Below are 13470 nucleotides of genomic sequence, written 5' to 3'. Positions count from 1 at the left end.
AAGAGAGAAAAAAAAAAAGCTGGACTTTTATCTTTGAGATGTCACCCTTGTGACAGATGATGGATCTGCTCTAATATGAGACATAATTGCATCTCACTTACCAGTGCCATCTGCCTGCTGCTTTTCCCTTTTTCTCTTCTTCTTTTTCCCCTGTTGGTTAGCAGCCAAAAAAAAGAAATAGACAGGAACCTTAGTTATTATATTGCAAGAAAAGGCCAAGACACATACTGAACAAGAGAGCTGTGCTTTTACTCATTCATTTATTCATGCACGAGCCTGAAGGAGTGGAACGCCACTGTGGGCCATAGAACAACTTTCCCTTTCTCTCTCGCCCTTCTCGCTTTTCTCTGTGTTTATTCCTTTGTTTTTTTTCTTTTCGTGCTACTCCTTTATTTTCCCTGTGTTGTGAAATAATTTAGGGGCTCTTGAGAGATCTTTGATAACGTCAGATCACTCGGGGGGGGGGGGGGGGGATGAGGATGAGAGCGCTCTTCATAACTGCTCGTGTGTTGACTCACCTCCTCGTGGCTTTATCTGAACGACTGTCTACTGACCGGGGTCGAGGTTGAGCTATCGCACCTGAGCATGTATTTAATAATTAGGCTGGATTTAATTCGACTAAACCAACTTTTGTTGAGTCCTTTTCCTCAGCTCTGGCTGCAGAGCGTCAGACGGCAGTGGGAGTGACAGATTGGGCGGAGGGCGATTTGTCGGGCGTGTGGGAGCGGCACTGCACTCTGTCTGGGCCTTAAAACAGTGTGGTCATCTCCCATTGCTGTGGAGAGACATTCTCTTTCATCAGATCTGTGAGGCATTTAGGCCCTGCGGTTATTTAATTACTCTGATCTGAGCTCGTCTTCCTTTCTTTCTTTCTTTCTTTTTTTTTCTTTTTTAGATGAACCACTGGAATACTAATAGAAACAGCCGAGAGTGAGTGAGAATGTGGCTGAGGAGAATCTATGCCGTGGAGCAGATGCTTAGGGAAGCCTACAAAAGATGTGATCTACTAGAATCCTGTGTTTTCGGATGTACTGTATACGTGGCTGAAAATGTGCAGGCTGGAAGCCCCATAAACACCATCGAGCTAAATGTGTGACAGGAAGCCTGAAAACCTAAAAACATACATAGTTGTCTCGTGCTGACCAGCCGGGGTAGAGCTGCATGTGTAGCTGTCGTTCTTTCCTGGCCAACTCGTAGTATTTGGCCTGCTCCTCTCGAGACAGGGCATGCCACTGATGAAATACAGAAACAAAAGAGATATGTTGAGACATCAAGTCCGTTTTTCATTATTAAACAGTTAAGACTTCCCTTGTGTGTGTGTGTGTGTGTGTATGCCAGTCCCGGCACCCTCACCCTTCGTCCCAGGATCTGATTGATAGCTGCGCTCTCTTTCAGCGTGCACTCTGCCACTACTTTGGCCCTCATCTCCTTCATGTACAACATGAATGCGTTCAGAGGCTTCTTTATGTGCGGCTTCTTCTTTTCATCCTCCTTTTTCTGGTCCTGATGTTTCCTGTTGGATTGAAACCTATGTTTTAGGGCAAGGAGATGAGTGTCCGCATTGATGGCAGGTTGAATTAAAAATAGGTCACATATTTAATGTGTGTTGCTTTTGAACTCACGAGCTGTTGAGCGTGCTGATGTCGCTGTGAGAAGACTCCTGTTTGACGTTGGGCGTGACTATGGCAGGGTGCGGGATGCCCGTGGTGTGCAAACTGTGGTGGGGGGGCACCATGTGAGGAGGGAATCTGGAGGAGAGAAGACTGTGTAAATCGTCAGAGTGGACACGGGTGAAATGGGGGTTGATACACATACACATACACAGGACATTCATGCACAATGTTATATTTAGTAGCCTGAGAATTCGGGGGAAAACTGCAGATGACATCTCGCTAGGTACTTTTAAAATTTCATGCCTTCCTTGTTTAGCATTTCTTTGCATTATCACACCACCCGCATTATATTGGAAATATTCTTTTTATGTTCGGACTCGGTGGGGTGTCCTTCCCCTCCCTCGTGCCAATTTTCCATACTATAAAATTAATGAAATGGTTTCCCATGACTGTAGGGATTGAAGAGATTATCTTTAATAGGTTCATAAAGATACATCACATCATCCTCTCTAAACACAAAGTAATTAGCCTGGAGAAACCCTATATAAACCACTGTGTAGAAAGCTAGTGAATATTTGTGTGTGTGTGTTCGTGTGTGTGTGTGTGTGTGTATATGTGTGTGTGTGTGTGTGTGTATGTGTGTCAGCGCGCTGTGCAAATCCATACACATATCTAAGAATAAGAGTGGAAGATGATGAAAAAAAGAGCAGGAATATTTTAAAAAAACAGCTCATTATCCGGCAGAGTCTGGCTTCATAGCTTGGAGCCAGAATATAATGATGAGCATAAACTCACAAGGAACAACTAGTTTCTGTTCGAGGCGCTCTCTGGGGATGGTGTTTACCCAAGTCTCTCCTCCTCTCCTCCCGTCATCGCTGACACGTCTGCGTTTGCGCCGTGTCACATGCCTGCCTCTGCTGAAGGCGACCTGTACTACAGTGGTGGCTCCGCCATCATTAATACCCCCCTACTCCACCCATTCTCCTGCATACTTGTTAAAATTTCCTCTGTTCCCCCACCAGATCCCCCCCCCCCCCCCCTATGCTTCTTAGTGTCCCATCAGTCCCTGAATGCCCCCTCCCACCAGTGCCGTTTCCGCTGCGAGGCCCAGGTTATGGTTTAAACATGATGGCCATGTCTTTGAAGCGGAGGGCATCATCCAGCTCATCAGCGCAGAGCTGAGACTGCCACCAATTTAACCCTACTACTGGGGGGAGAGAGAGCGAGAGAGAGAGAGCGATAGAAAGAGAGGAATAGAACATAAGACAAGAAGAGAATGAAAAAAAGAATAGTGAGAGAGAGAGAGAGAGAAAGGCAGAGAGAGGGCCCCTGCAGGCTGCAACGTCTCAATCTTCTCCCTCACCAGCCGCGTGTCAGCGAGAGCCATTTAATTGCCGATTGGAGCTTCAGCCCCCGTGTCTGTTTAATGTATAATGACCCCGCTGGTGTACTCTTTCTCTCCCTCTAGAAAAAGAACGGATGGGAGCGTAGGTGCAGATGGAGGAACATATCAAAGGGCAGGCACAGACAGGGGGCCTTGCACTTCCTCCTCCTGCCACTCGGGATGGGTGATGGACCCGCGCAGCCTTCACCCCATTATCAAAATAATGTAGCTCATTTGCCAGATCCGACTCTTACTCTGTTCAAATGTATTTTTCAGGAGGTCGCTGTGGTACCTGGCTGCAGCGAGGATGGCTCTATGAGTGCTGTGCGCTAAAAACGCAAACTAAGCGGTCAGCGCTAATGCCATGTCCTGTAGAGGGGGAGACCTCACAAAGCCTTGCAACAGCTTTCTATCCTTCTCCCCTCTCTTTTCCCTCTTTTCAGAGAGAACTTCTTTTTACACAGACTAAATGATTATTCCTGACTCTCATTATTATTTTTTTTTCTTTCTAGGAGGTGGGGTGACCATGGGGTAGAGCACGGCCGTGCTGCTGCAGTTTTTGACACAAATATGCTAAAGCACTTTTGCTGCACACAGACACGAGACTACCACCTATTAATCTATGCTAATTCAATTATAGATTATCAAAACACATTAGCTCTTCCCCAGCCCAGCTCCAATCCCCCTAGCCCCCATTCACCAGATTCAATTAGGCAGCACTGGAAATAGGATGATCACAATATAAAGGGCTCATTAGGGGGGAATTAGCTGTCACTTAGGACCAGGTCCACTAGAGGCTGGGGAGCGTGCAGCATGCATGCACACACGCGCACACACACACCTGAGTGTAGAGATTTAGCAGAGCTCAGCCAGCCATGGCAGAGTACAAAATGCAGCCCTCCAGAGCCAAAGCTACTACCTACACACACACACACACACACACACACACACACACACACACACACACACACACAGGCCATTTGGGACGCCTCTGATAACTGGACCTACGGCAGGGTTCTTACTCTTTTCTTGTGAAAACATTCCAGACCTTTTCAAGTCTTTCTGTTTGTCTGTTGCTATTTTATTTAAGCTTATTAAACTCTATGAAAAAAAAAGACGATTTTGATATGAATTGCAGAGACAAGGATCTAAGTGGCATGAAACTTGGAAAAAATAAAGAAACAGGATATCCATACCTTTTTCTAATTATGTTCTGAAAGTGCATATGTTTTCAGGTCTGCATGGGGAAGGATATCTGGAGCCACTGCTAGAAGTGTTTTTACTATTTGTTTTTATTTATTAAAAATGATTTGGACCTTCTTATTCCCAGATCTTTCCTAATTTTAATTTCCTTCTATATTGTGATATAATTCTAAAGACTCTGTGATAATCTCCTTTGAGTATCTGTACAGACTTTAGAACAGCTCTAATCTGAGGTGATGTTTGCTAATTCTGAGGCTGCTATCCCGAAGGTGCTACAGTAACTCTGCAGCAAAGGTATGTTTGGGTCTTGCTTGGCTGGTTTGGTCTTCATTAGTGTTAAATAGGTTTTGCAAATGCTCTTGACCATACTGTTCTTGCAAAAACTATAACTGACTTTCATGTCTTAAAATAACAAATGACTATTGTTGCAGTTGTTGTTAATTAATAATAATCCCATATGTGTTATTTTATAGTTTTGAAAAAACAGTATTGTTCGACAAGGTAGAAAATAAATCCAAACTAGTATCCAAACTTTTGACTGTAAAATAAATAACGTAATTAAAACAAACAACGATTTCACGACTGATAGCAATCTTCTGTGTGAGGTGAAAAAATCCAGCCTTCTGATTGGTTATAAGAATTCGGTCTGGTCTATGATTGGTTCAAACCCCAGAGCATGAACATGGTTTTAACCCAGTTTGGGGAATTCTTGTTAATTATTACATCTCAGCAGAAACATGAACCACACTTAAGTATAATTAAGTTATTTATAGATAATAAAATGTATAATTATAATTTGTAAAAAAAAAATACATTCATTATAAATTATAAGATTGAAAATTAAACCAATAATAAACTTTTGCAAAACTGTTAGCCAACTTCTGGTAGCAAGCTTGTTTGAGGTTAAGAAATCCCGCCTTCTGTGTTATGACTGGTTGGGTGTTGAATTTGGTCTTGTTTATGATTGGTTACAAACCTAGAGAATGAAGGTGGGAATTAAATCAGGTGTTAAAAGTTTATTTTAAAAGATCTGTCTGATGTATATGAGTCTTTCTTGGTTTTGCTAGATATCACTGAAAGGACTTTTTTTTTTACCCCTCTACATATTTAAAAAAAAAAATATATATATTTTATTTACCTTGGGTGTGGGAATGGGACGAGGTCAAGAATGCACAAATATTTATTACATGGTATGTATAAAAATATTTATGGCTGCTAAAAAAAAAACTACACCTACTTTAAATTTTCTTTAAATTAATATAATATAATTCTAGTTTTTTTTTAAAGAGATTTAACTCGGGTAAATTTCTTGAAAATGTCATAGTAGTGATATTAAGTAGTTCTCCATCACTGTTAAACACACAGCTGTTTTGTGTGACAGGCCAGTGAGTGTTGGGTTCTTTCTGAGAACACTAACCCCAGGTCAAGCTTCACAGGAGATTCATTCACACCGGTTCTCTCCTCATTTCTCTCACTCCCTCTCTCACACTTATCCATCAACGTCCTGCGGCTCAGCGGGACTAGCCCTGTCAAGCTGTTTTTCCAATCGTACTGCAATTAAATGGGAGTTTGTCGTTGTCTGGAGACAGACTGGGCTTCTCCAAACTATACACCAGACCTGCCTCTCTATCTTTCAAAGCTCTTTTATCATCATCATCATCATCATCATCATCATCATCATCGGTGAGCTGCGAGTGCCGCGCAGCATGACGAGGGGAGAGGAGATGGCCGAGTGGGTGGAAAGAGTCATCATACGCAACAGAATTTTTTTGCCCGTCTTTTGGTTTTGAACAGAAGATATAAGAACTACAACATGATAAGATGATTTGTCATCTGCAGTTAACTCCTCCTCCTCCGACTAGACAACTGAGAATCTCTGTGGAACGACTGCACCGACACACACATTCACAGCACTATATATCCTCCCTTGGGCGTGTTTATGTAATCTTTATGGTCCCCACAATTCTCAAAAGCAAAAGCAGTGTGAAAAGCAGCATTCCCCATCCTCTACTTCTCAGCTATGCCTTTACGGGCTTATTTATTCTCTAATTTGCAGCACTGAAACTTTCACAAGAGGATATTCACAGTCTATAGCTCTCTGTAATGTTCGACGGGGATAAACGCTCTTCAGGGATCTCATTATAAAATAATAACAATAATTAATATTTGAATGGAGAGAAGAGTTCTGGGGATTTGCTTACTGAGTGCTGAGACATGAGCAGTCTCTTCTTAAGGGAAAGACTACAGCATGTTTGGCATGTGCTATATCTAACTCTAGCTAGTATTCAATACATGTGCGCTGTCCCAGGGCACAACTCACCTTGACATGGATGCGTTGACAGTGAGGGCAGTTGGGTAGGGGTGTCTAAAACCTCCCGTTGTGATTGGGTAAACCGGTTGACCTTGCCTGGGAAAAGAAGAAAGGGATGAAGGTAAAGCAGGGGATAAAAAAGGGGTGAAAAAAAGCTTCTCTCTCCATGCAGACTGCTTTATTCTCATTTGATCGTGACAAAAATCTAGGGGATTGCAGAGCGCCGATCAAAGGGAAGCAAACTCCGAACAATTTGAATTCCACAAATCTGATAGGAATAGCTAATTAAATTTCATAACCCTGTGCTTGGTGTCGACGGAGGCCCCTCTTCCCAGAGCTGGAACTAGGTGTTTTGTTGTGATAATTAAAGACGAAGCACCAGGCCCTTTAATGGAGCCATCACGCTAATTGAGGTCTACACATCCAAAGACAAACAATAATGAATGTAAATTTATACCAAAATAAAGTGCAGCAAATCAAAGGACCGTGGCTGTGCTTGGGGCCTCTCTCGGTATTTAGATCGCGGTGAGAAAACATTAAATTAACAGAGCTTAATTTGTAGCCTTTTGTCATATTAACAAGTGTTGACAAGAGTTACCAGGGGAAAGCCCCCATGTGGAATTGTGGGTAAAATACGGGCAATCACAGTTCATTACTCTAATCGGACAATACAGAAACATGCAAAATAGCGTTTGCCACAAAGAAACAACTTAGGGTTCAGGGGAGGAAGTGAGTCGCAGTGCATTGATGTGGGTCTCAGAGGTGTTTCACTTTAATGTATAACCTACATGGAGGAAGAGTGCTTTAATCTGACCATGCACAAGTCTTAAACTGCTTTACCAACAAGGTACAGCAATGGCAGACTTGGTCATGTCAGAGGAAGAGACACAGATTATGGAAATGACTTAATATTCCTAAAATTCTGATATCAAAAAATTCTAAATCAAACAAACAAAAGTGAGGACGTACAGACATAAATAGAGGAATAAAATGTTGTGCTTACTGTGGTACTAACCATCCTAGCGGATGGGGGATCTGGCCTACAGTGCCAGGGGATAGAGGGTAGTATGGAGATATATCAGGAGGATGTGGAGGCCTTGGGATTCCTGGTAAAACAGTTCAGACAAAAACAGCAAAAAACAAAAAAATGCACATTAGACATCACTAAAAGGTGAGCAAAGAGAGAGAGAGAGAGAGAGAGAGAGGAGGTGGAGGAGAATAAGTGGTTGTGCTCGCATATTGCCTGCGATAGCACGCGTTTTGATCAAAGCTTGTGGAGGCAGTCACAAAGTGCTGCGCCGAGAAATACGAGAAGAAGAAACAGCAGTAACCTGTCACTTGTGTCTGTTGAGTCGCTGGGTTAATAATGTGTGATAATTGTGTTTTGGGAAATGCTCAGTGTGCTGAGAGAGACTTGAAATTAGCATGAGAATTCAGGTCAAACCTCAGCTTTTCGGCCACTAGGTGGACCCTGCATGTCTGACTCAGTGCAATCTTGCTGTCAAGGAATGGACTTTGAAATACTTCAACATCGCGAATCTCTTAACACACTTATTCCAACTTAAAGGATGAAGGCTTTTCAGCTTTAGGACCATTTCAATGTCACAGTCACTGATGCTTACTAATAGAGCCTTCACTGCAGACGCATGAATCAAGCAAGTTTGTCAGAAACCATTAAATACCTCGATGACAGTCATTTCAGTATGTGTTGAAGATGAAGGTGAGGCGAAGAAAAAGGAAAGCAGACAGAGAAGTCCTGTACTACAGCACACAAGCAAGTTCAGGCACGAGTCTCAATCCAGCTGGTTAATTAATAAAAAGCCAAATCCAATTAAGTAGGCTTATTAAACGTTACATGGTACATTAAGCAGTCTTGAAATCTTTACCGGCTCTGTGATGAGGATCATAATGAAAACAAACCACAGCAGCATATTTTATAGACACATAGAGTGTAATTATTATTATTATTATTATTATTTATTTATTTATTTATTTACATATAAACATTATAAACAAACAGATTAAATAATTAACAAATGAATAAGTGAATGAATAAATATGATTGGTAGTGGTAATGTTTATTCCAGACACAAATACCTTTTTGCGAATACTCAGAAATGTTTTACATAAGTTTTAAATAACTTAGTATTTGTTCAGAAATACCTGTGCTTTTAAAGTTCATAAATAGAGAGTGAAGAAGGAGTCGTATAACCCGAGCCCTTTCTCTGACACCTGAGGTAAGAGAGGTACGTCTAGCCCACCCTCTCTCTCTTTTTTTTAATTTTTTATAAGCATAGATATTTTTTTCATTATGCTCAGCGTCCAGCTTCTGGTCCGCTGACCTGGACAAGCTTCTTCGACACTGTTGTTAACATGCATTTGATGTGGGTTTACCAGTGACATCACAGTAATGGACTGGATATGTGTGTGTTTGTGTGTGTGTGTGTGTGTGTGTGTGCGCGCGCCTGTTTTTCTACCTGTTTTGGGGTCCACGTCTGTCTGTAGGTGTGGAGGAGGGTTCCCCGGCGTGAAGTGTTCATTGCTGTAGGTGATCAGAGGTGTAAGCGGGTGCACATGGTGAGGGTGCTGTACCACCGGGACCTTATTAGACTGAAGAGACACAAAGAAGAAAGATACCGTTTTTAATATGTATGTTAGTTATCATTTTATTATAAACCTGTCAAGAAGCAATAAGTGCTACGCTATCAAATCAAGCCTGCTGACTCTATTCCAGCCACGGGCCTGAGTTCAGCATAGTGTGGTTTAAAATAAAAAACACTTGTGCGGAGGTGCAAGCCCAGAGGATATTGAAACAGACATCTGAAACCAAAAAATATAAAAAACAAAACAAAACATGGCTTCCGGTTACACTATACACTCCTCTCACCCATGGTTTTGCCCAAAGCGATCATCACAAGCGCAATCAGGCAAACCACCTAATAAACAAAATGCCAGGCAATCCAAACAAACTCCAGCAGCCCTACTTCGTTCTCACTCTCGGCTCCCCCTTTTCCCGTGGCTCCTACTCAGAGCTCCCTGAACATCCCTGTCCCCTTCCTCCTCCCCTCCTCCCGTTCCTCCAGGCTCTGGTTTTTGGGGAGGGCTTGCTTTATAAAATACTGCAAGGGGAGGTCGAGAAAATCCATTTCTGTGTTGTGGCCAAATTGGTTTTAGCTATGTAATCTGCTCTTTGTGCTCCTAAGTGGCACAGGCCCCATTTTCAATTACCCAAGATTACAGTTGAGCAGAGGGGTGCTGAAGCATAGCCTGGCATTAGCGGATTCCCAGCACACTCTACCTAACCAGATTATGGCTCCGCTGTAGATTAGACAGGCCCCACCGCAGCCTGCACACGAATTACAGTCTGCTTGTATTTCACCGACAATCCTTTCATTCGTCTTCAAGAAACTCTGATGAGGAGCTAGAGCTGATTCAGTAACTATGAGTTCTGTGACTGGGCGTCTGCCCACCTGGATGAGGGTGGCATGAAAGGGCATGTTTTAGCTTGTCATTTTCAGGTCAAATCTGACCCTCAGTGTGATGCTGTGAGGAACGGCGATGTGGGTTGCCACAAAGAGGCTGAATCGCGCATGAAACAATGACGCTGACTGCTTGTACAGGCTTTTTGAAAGCAGACACAAGCCATCCTTTTGTTCAGGCTAATCTCTCCGAGTCACTCCCCCTGCATTTAGCCAACGAGAGACCTTGCATGTCGAAGGTTGACTACAGCTTGGGTCTGAGTGGTTAAAGCATTCAGCTAGGGCCCCTCAGCTGGGGAAAAAGCGAGAGGGTAAGAAAGAGTGAGGGGCCACATTGAGAATTGGGATGGGGGGGTTTGGGGGGGGGGGGGTCGGGTTCCACTCCACCATATTCCCAATGAAAGATTAATGAACTGAGCAGAGCTGCTGGGAGAAAGAAAAGGGCTCTGGGGACTCATTCAGGGTCCTGAGCACAACCGCGGCTGGGGAGAGAGTTACTGAAGGAAAGACCAGGAAAAAAAAAAAAAGTAGTAGGACACCAGAAGGGCAACTGGGAATTTTTTTAAATATAAGGTCTGGGAGTGTTTTATCATTATTATTATTATTATTATTATTATTATTAATAAATCCCATAATCAGAAAAAAGAGATGTGGTGATGACAGCTGCCAAACCCAGCTGATGAGTTTGCCATTGAGGCAGCAGTGCCCTGGTCCACCCGTCTCCCCCCAAAAGAACCTCCCCCTCCATAATGATGTGAAAGAATGTTGTCAATTCTCCCTGTGCTGAAAGGCTTTAGTAGCCATTTAAATGAGTTCTTTTGTCCGGGGCTCTCCATTGAGAGACAGTTCCAAATGGCTATCCACTGCGGCCACATTCACCCCGAGACAAGCCAAATGATTTACATCACAGTCAGTGCGGGCCTAACAGGCGCCCTTTCAAACGCCCCACGTTTAATAGGGAGACATTCCGTTTATCTGGAGCGCTGGCTACAGTTATACCCTCTCCACACAATAACACGGCTCTGAAAACACTACCGGGACCGAGAACTGGAAGCACACCTCTACGAAACACAAAGCCCCGAATAGCTCCTGCGTGACATTATGTAGGGCGAGATTTGGGATCTGTAGATTTATGTCAGAATCTAACAACTGGAACATCGTCACTGAACATCTGTAGAACCGAGACGTCCGTGGAAACCATCCTGAAACATTTATTTAATGGAATAAAATGCGTACATTTTTTACTTATTAAAATCTATATCTAAAATAATTTCTTTCCATATGTCTCGTTCACACACACACACGATTAATCAGTTGTCTCATATTACACAATCAGATCCCGCAAACATTCTCCTCTCAGAGGACGATTCGACTGCATTAAATCCTAAACCCCACTTTAAACCTGGCATATTGACCCCTTCCGCTGTTATACGACGGCTTCACACTGTTCCTCCAGACATGGCTAATTGTCTCTAGCAGTTGTGAGGAGTGAAGGAGACCACCTACACACAGCACACAAACACCACAACAGCTTTCTCACAATCCTGCTCCAGGACTGAGGACTACACGAACGTTTATGCGTGAAAGAAAAGAAATACGGAGGCGTCTTATTTATATCATCTGCAAAGTAAAGTGTTGCGTTCGGGCATTTCTCAGTACCTCCCACAACCAGCGTTCGGCATGACTGGGAGAAAGAGATCATTAAAAGGGTAACTGGAAATGAAATCAAATTAAATCGGTTGCTTTTAGAATAGATAATTCTCAGACCTGGTTTTTGACACCTGTCTATGAAAACTGTACGGGTGTTTGGAGCCCTTGCCAGCGTGATGTGAGTGACGGTTCATGCTTGGGGTCGTGACCCCTAGTGGTGGTCCTACAAAGGCCTGGCTGTTTGAATGAGAAGGGTGAAGAAGCCTGCTTTTCGCACTCCTTCCACTGTCGCCTGATCGAATGTGAAATATCTGATCAGATAAAATTCAAATAACACCTTACCTATCGTCAAATATGAACGTGATATTTTGCACAGCAGTGGATCAAACATGGCGCAGATGTCAAAAGCAGTGGGATGAGAGACAGGAATGTGGACAGAGCAAGACAAGCTGTTTGCGCTGCATTTCCAGCTCGGTGGCACCTTGCACAGCAATTTAAAGCCTAAATGTGAAGGTGGTGACCCTGCGGTCCCCCGGGGGCCCGGGAGCATCTCCCCGATTTATGTCATGATCTGATGAGTTGTCAGTAGGGCCTGCGGGCCCTAATGAGCTGTGGTGAGGTTGCGGTTTGGGTTGGGGTGGGGTTGGGTTATGGTGGGGTTTTTTTTTTGGGGGGGGGCGGACTCTGACAGCGCTGTGATGGATAGAGGACTCTAAGGCCTGCAAATTCCAGAGCTAGCAGGAAACGCTGCCAGAGATTTGAATTGAAGGAGTGAACGTTCCAGTGGCTCGCATCCAAGCCCACAGAGGGACACGATGCAGAAAACACACTCGCATACATGTGAGAATGCACATGAGAATCACGTGCACGCTCAGCTATGATCGAGCTAAAGTATGAGAAATGTGTTAAGAAATCAGTTATCAAGTTGCGATTCCTCATGTTTGCAAACGGTCACGTGGGCTTTGGGGTCAAAACCAGACAAAACATAAAAGCTCTCTTATAATTACAGACAAAATATTTGTTGTCCATTGCACATGCATTTAAAAAAAAATCTAAATGCTTATCAGAAATTAAAGCGCTCTCTTGAATAATGTTTGTGTGTAAATGCTTTAGGATTAGTTTCTGAGCTAAATTTACAATATTATCATGGAACATGTATAAAATATTAAGTCTTAGAAAAAATGACCAGTAGCACTTAATTTAAAAATATTTAAAATTATGATCAAATGAAGATATTTAGAGTTATGGAAATTTCTGTAGAATAATTTAACAGCTGCACAGATGCAGTTAGCTTTAATAATCATGACAGAGAGACAACGTCAGTTGGAATAAGAAAATATAATCATACCTAGAAAATTGAATTAACAATAATATCCATAATATTTGTCGCATTTATATTATAATTTTCAACTAACACACTGTTATTGTTACGTGTTGTCTAAAATAAAATAAAAAAACATTTAGGTCTTTCGCCATGTCACACAGCAGAGGCATGCGTAAAAAAAAAAAAAAACCTAAATGATGGTACAAATAAGTATGAAAGCTCCAGGACAATGAGTACTCACCCAGGCAGTGAGAGTGAGCGGCCAGCAGCGGGCCTGCTGGAGCAAAGAAAGGCTGGAGGGCAGCGTTGCTCTCTTCCCAGCCCCTTCATCCAGCCCAAACGCCAGGCCTTCCCTCAGGTTCATAACCACGGCCCCCTCCCCTCTACAACTCCGCTCCGATGCTACAGCCGCAACAAACTGCACGCCTCCTTATCTTCCTTTCTTTTCTCCCCTTTTTTCTCCCCGTTTTCCGCCCCAGAACTCCTTTTGTGTTTAAGCGGACGCA

General features: G+C 43.1%; 1 protein-coding gene across 26 annotated transcripts in view; it reads right to left on the bottom strand.

The window, feature by feature from the left end:
• Nucleotides 1-13470, bottom strand: part of tcf7l2 (transcription factor 7 like 2) — a 77488-nt gene that overhangs the window by 6443 nt on the left and 57575 nt on the right. For 10 of the 26 annotated variants that reach the window (XR_008365617.1, XM_053511173.1, XM_053511174.1 and 7 more), the window contains 7 exons: nt 8989-9121; nt 7515-7617; nt 6521-6607; nt 1623-1763; nt 1354-1528; nt 1125-1232; nt 102-165 (listed from right to left, as the gene is read on the bottom strand). Coding sequence is in view for 25 of the 26 variants with exons in the window: in XM_053511173.1 (XP_053367148.1) it covers nt 102-165; nt 1125-1232; nt 1354-1528; nt 1623-1763; nt 6521-6607; nt 7515-7617; nt 8989-9121 (811 nt within the window). In the remaining variant the exon portion in view is untranslated. The remainder of the gene's footprint in view (nt 1-101; nt 166-1124; nt 1233-1353; nt 1529-1622; nt 1764-6520; nt 6608-7514; nt 7618-8988; nt 9122-13470) is intronic. The other 16 variants (XM_053511178.1, XM_053511180.1, XM_053511185.1 and 13 more) reach the window with 5 other exon arrangements.

Source organism: Clarias gariepinus, chromosome 14, assembly GCF_024256425.1.
Source record: "Clarias gariepinus isolate MV-2021 ecotype Netherlands chromosome 14, CGAR_prim_01v2, whole genome shotgun sequence".
NCBI classification, from domain to species: Eukaryota; Metazoa; Chordata; class Actinopteri; order Siluriformes; family Clariidae; genus Clarias; species Clarias gariepinus.
The sequence above is the reverse complement of the archived record's forward strand: the minus strand, read 5'-3'. Positions and strand labels throughout refer to the sequence as shown.